General features: G+C 53.6%; 1 protein-coding gene across 1 annotated transcript in view; it reads left to right on the top strand.

Annotated features, from left to right (window-relative positions):
• The first annotated feature begins 169 nt into the window (after window positions 1-169).
• Window positions 170-3,980, top strand: part of SSBP1 (single stranded DNA binding protein 1) — a 9,671-nt gene continuing 5,860 nt past the window's right edge. Inside the window, exons 1-4 of the mRNA XM_004713960.2 lie at window positions 170-237; window positions 1,594-1,654; window positions 3,203-3,343; window positions 3,652-3,739. Coding sequence (XP_004714017.1) covers window positions 214-237; window positions 1,594-1,654; window positions 3,203-3,343; window positions 3,652-3,739 — 314 coding nt within the window. The 5' untranslated portion in view covers window positions 170-213. The remainder of the gene's footprint in view (window positions 238-1,593; window positions 1,655-3,202; window positions 3,344-3,651; window positions 3,740-3,980) is intronic.

Raw genomic sequence — 3,980 nt, 5'->3', positions numbered from 1 at the left:
CATTTCTACGACTTTGCGGAGACCCAGCCTGGCATGGGACACCCGGGAATGCTTGCGCGGGAGGGCGGCCCGAGGCGCACGTTAACTGGGGGGCTCTGGCAGGGGCATCCTGGTTCCTTGAGCTTCTTGATGCCAGAGGCTCTTAACACCCCTCCTCCCCTTTCTCATCCCTCCAGGAAAAGACTGCAGTTAGATTGTCAGAAAAGAGAAGCCATGTTCCGAAGACCTGTGTTACAGGTAGGTGCACGTCCTCATTCACTCCGGTTTCTGTTACCCTCGCGTTTGACTTCAGAGCCTCCAGACTTTTGAGCCCGCCCGCCCAGGTGCCCCCATTAGGCCTGGGTGGTTGGCGACCAGTTTGCCTCGATAAGTAACACCCATCAAAGCAAAACAAACACATTAAAGGCTCTTCACATGGGTGATGGGGATCAGTTGCGTCAGTTTACTTAGTTTCGTTTTCCTTAACTTAAACAAAAGCCACTGAACTCATTGCCATCGAGTTGATGCCCATCATAGAGACTCGGGACAGGGTTGAGCCATCTCTGTGAGTTTCCAAAAAACTCGTTACTGGAGTAGAAAGCGCCATCTTTCTCCCTCGGAGGTGCTGGCGGTTTTGAACTATAGACCTTGTGGATCGCAGCCCCTTGCGTAATCAGGGGCCCTCAAGGTCTTAAGTAACTTGACGTCTGTGAGTCTTTGCCCAGCGTCGTACCCCTGTCGTGGACCGCCCCTTTCACATATCCACACACTGGGTCATGGGAAGGCTACCCTTGAGCAAGGCTGACCTGCCTGGCCTCCTGCTGAGACTAGACCAGAATCTCTCCACAGCCTACTCATTCCCTGCCCTGCCCTGTCTGTTCCTGAGCTCTGCCCTCCATTCCTGAGTCCCCACTGGATCCCGCCTATCCCCTGAGGACGCTCCTGAGCTCTGCCCTCTATTCCTGAGTCCCCACTGGATCCCGCCCATCTCCTGAGGACACTTCCATCCTGTGCTAAGGGGCCTGGGAACATTCCTACTGCCTGCATTGCAGGGAGTGGGCATTCAAACCATACAGAAAAAGTTTAAAGTCTAAGTAAAAAAAAAAAAAAAAATCCAAGTTAAATATCCTTTCTCTCTTTCTGCTCCACCACTAACTTGATTTTGACTTGCCTAACATGATGGCTGTTGTTGCTGGACCAGCGAGCACTCGCGTGCAGACAGTCCTTGGAGCGCTTGGCTCCGCTGCATGCCATCATGCCCGTGCTGATGTGTTTAACCTCGCCTTTGCCCAAAGGCTTAAAGGTGGGGTTCCATAGCCGGCAGCCTCTTGGGATTGGGTGGATCGATGATTGCTTGGTGGACTTGAGCCTTGGGCTTGACTAGGACTGCTGCTTGATCTCCGAGCTCAGTGAGATGCCCAGTGGGGTGTGCACAGATCCTGGACGAGGCCCTGGTCCTTTGAAGTTTCCCTGAGAGTGTCCTTGGGGCTGTCCGGGCAGGACATCGTGGGAAGGAGCACGTGTGGAGGGAGCCCCTGCCTGCGGGCTGCGCAAGGTGGGTCTCTAACACTGGTCTTCCCTGAGTCAAAGCCTTGTTGCTCCTCTGCCCCTCAGGTGCTTCATCAGTGTGTGAGACGGGAGTCTGAGACAGCTAGCAGTTTGGTTCTCGAAAGATGTAAGTAGCCAGTTCTCGTACTTAACAAACGTTGGCCGTCGTTGACTCCCTCTCTTGGGTCAGCTCCAACTCACAGCAGATCAGAACCCCGTCCAGCCGGGCACCGGCCTCACAGTGGTTATATCAGAGCCCCTGTTGCAGCCGCCATGTCCATCCATCTCTTGGAGGGCCGTCCTCTCTCTCACTGTCATGCTGGCGGCTGACTGGCTCGTCTTGGCCCCCTTCCCATCCCTGCTCCCTGGGTCACAGTTGGGGTCTGAGTTTTCTAAGGCTGCACTGTCGCTGCTGGTCTGGGTGAGGGCAAGTCTGGAAGTAGTTTTCTCATGCATTTATAAAGCTGTCCACCCCTCAGACTGGTGGGTTTAACTACATAGGCTGACGGGCGGAAAAAATGCCTTAAATAAGGATTTAAGATACAGTCAAAAAGCATAAAGATCCTCTGGCCCCAGGCTGTTTTTTTCTTTTATTATTTTATCTTTTTAAAGTCATCTTATTGGGGGCTTGTACAATTCTTATCACAATCCATACATCCATCCATTGTGTCAAGCACATCTGTACATTTGTTACCCCCATTCTCAAAACATTTGCTTTCTACTTGAGCCTTTGGTATCAGCTCCTCATTTTTTCCCCCTTTGTCCCCACTCTCCCTCCCTCACAAACCCTTGATAATTTATAAATTATTACTATTTTTTCACGTCTTACACTGTCCGACGCCTGCCTTCACCCACTTTCTGTTGTCTGTTCTCTAGGGAGGGGGTTATATGTAGATCATTGTGATTGGTTCCCCATTTCCACCCCACCTTCCCCTTCCCTTTCTGGTATTGCTACTCATTATTGGCCCTGAGGAGTTTATCTGTCCTGGATCCCTGTGTTTCCAGTTCCTATCTGTACCAGTGTATGTCCTCTGATCTCGCCAGATTTGTAAGGTAGAATTGGGATCATGATGGGGGTTGGCAGCATTTAAGAACTAGAGGAAAGTTGTGTTTCTTGTTGCTACATTGCACCCTGACTGGCTCATCGCCTCCCTGCGACCCTTCTGTAAGGGGATGTCCAGTTGTCTACAGATGGGCTTTGAGTCCCCACTCCTCACTCCCCCTCATTCACAATGATAGGACTTTTTGTTTTTTGACGTCTGATACCTGATCCCTTCGAGACCTCGTGATCACACAGGCTGCTGTGCCTCTTCCATGTGGGCTTTGTTGCTTCTCAGCTAGATGGCCACTTATTTATCTTTAAGATCCCAGACACTATCTCTTTTGACAGCCAGGCACCATCAGCTTTCTTCACATTTGCTTATGCCCCCGCTTTGTCTTCAGTGATCGTGTCGGGAAGGTGAGCATCAGGAACCAGGCTGTTTTTTTCTGAGAGTAGTTTCCTCTTGCCAGCCCCCTCCCTCCTCGGGCCTGCTCCTGTGCTCACGCTGTGTCCTTAGGGGCGCTTCTAGGACTTGGGCTGTGCAGCACAGGTTGACATGCGCCGTGCTCAGTGCCGCTGCTGGGCGTTTCCTGCAGCCTCTGGCCCTACACCTGTGCCCACATTGCCTTTCAGCCCTGAACCGCGTGCAGCTCCTCGGCCGAGTGGGCCAGGACCCGGTCATGAGGCAGGTGGAAGGGAAAAACCCAGTCACCATCTTTTCCCTGGCGACGAACGAGATGTGGAGGTCGGGGGAGAGTGAAGTGTACCAAATGGGTGAGTGCCGGGGGCGGAGCCCCGCCCCTCTGGGAGCCCGAACCTCACCCACCTGCTGCCATCAGGTTAATTTCAACCAGTAGTGACCCCATATGTTGGGTGACTGAAAATGACTATTCTTATGGGTCCGACAGCCTCGACTTCCTCCTGTGGAGGAAGCTGCTGGTGGATTTGAACCACTGACCGTGAGGTGAGCAACTGAGTGTGGCTCCAGGGGTCCCTTCCCTCTGTGATGGTCGAAGCTGCTTACTGGGGGCAGACTGTGATATCGGCTCACATTGTGACCACGCCTCCATCCCTGTGGCTAGGAGACGTCAGTCAGAAGACCACGTGGCACCGCATCTCCGTCTTCCGGCCAGGCCTCCGGGACGTGGCGTACCAGTATGTGAAGAAAGGGTAAGTGGGTGTCTCGTGGGGTGAGCAGGGATGTCATCAGTCTGCATCAGCTCAGGGCTGTGCCACTAGCTGTGTGAGCTGCTCAGAACACGGATATGCGTAGCAGCCACTGCTGCTCCGTGCAGCCCGCTGGGTGCACAGAGGCCTGATGTCCGGCAGAAGCAGACCCTGCCGGGTCCTGTGCCAGCCTCGTGGCCCTTATGCTTGAGCCCGTTGTGGCGGCCACCGTGCCCGTCCATCT

Source organism: Echinops telfairi, unplaced genomic scaffold (genome assembly GCF_000313985.2).
Source record: "Echinops telfairi isolate 266 unplaced genomic scaffold, ASM31398v2 ScPeMD7_23;HRSCAF=83, whole genome shotgun sequence".
Lineage (NCBI taxonomy): Eukaryota > Metazoa > Chordata > Mammalia > Afrosoricida > Tenrecidae > Echinops > Echinops telfairi.
The sequence above is the reverse complement of the archived record's forward strand: the minus strand, read 5'-3'. Positions and strand labels throughout refer to the sequence as shown.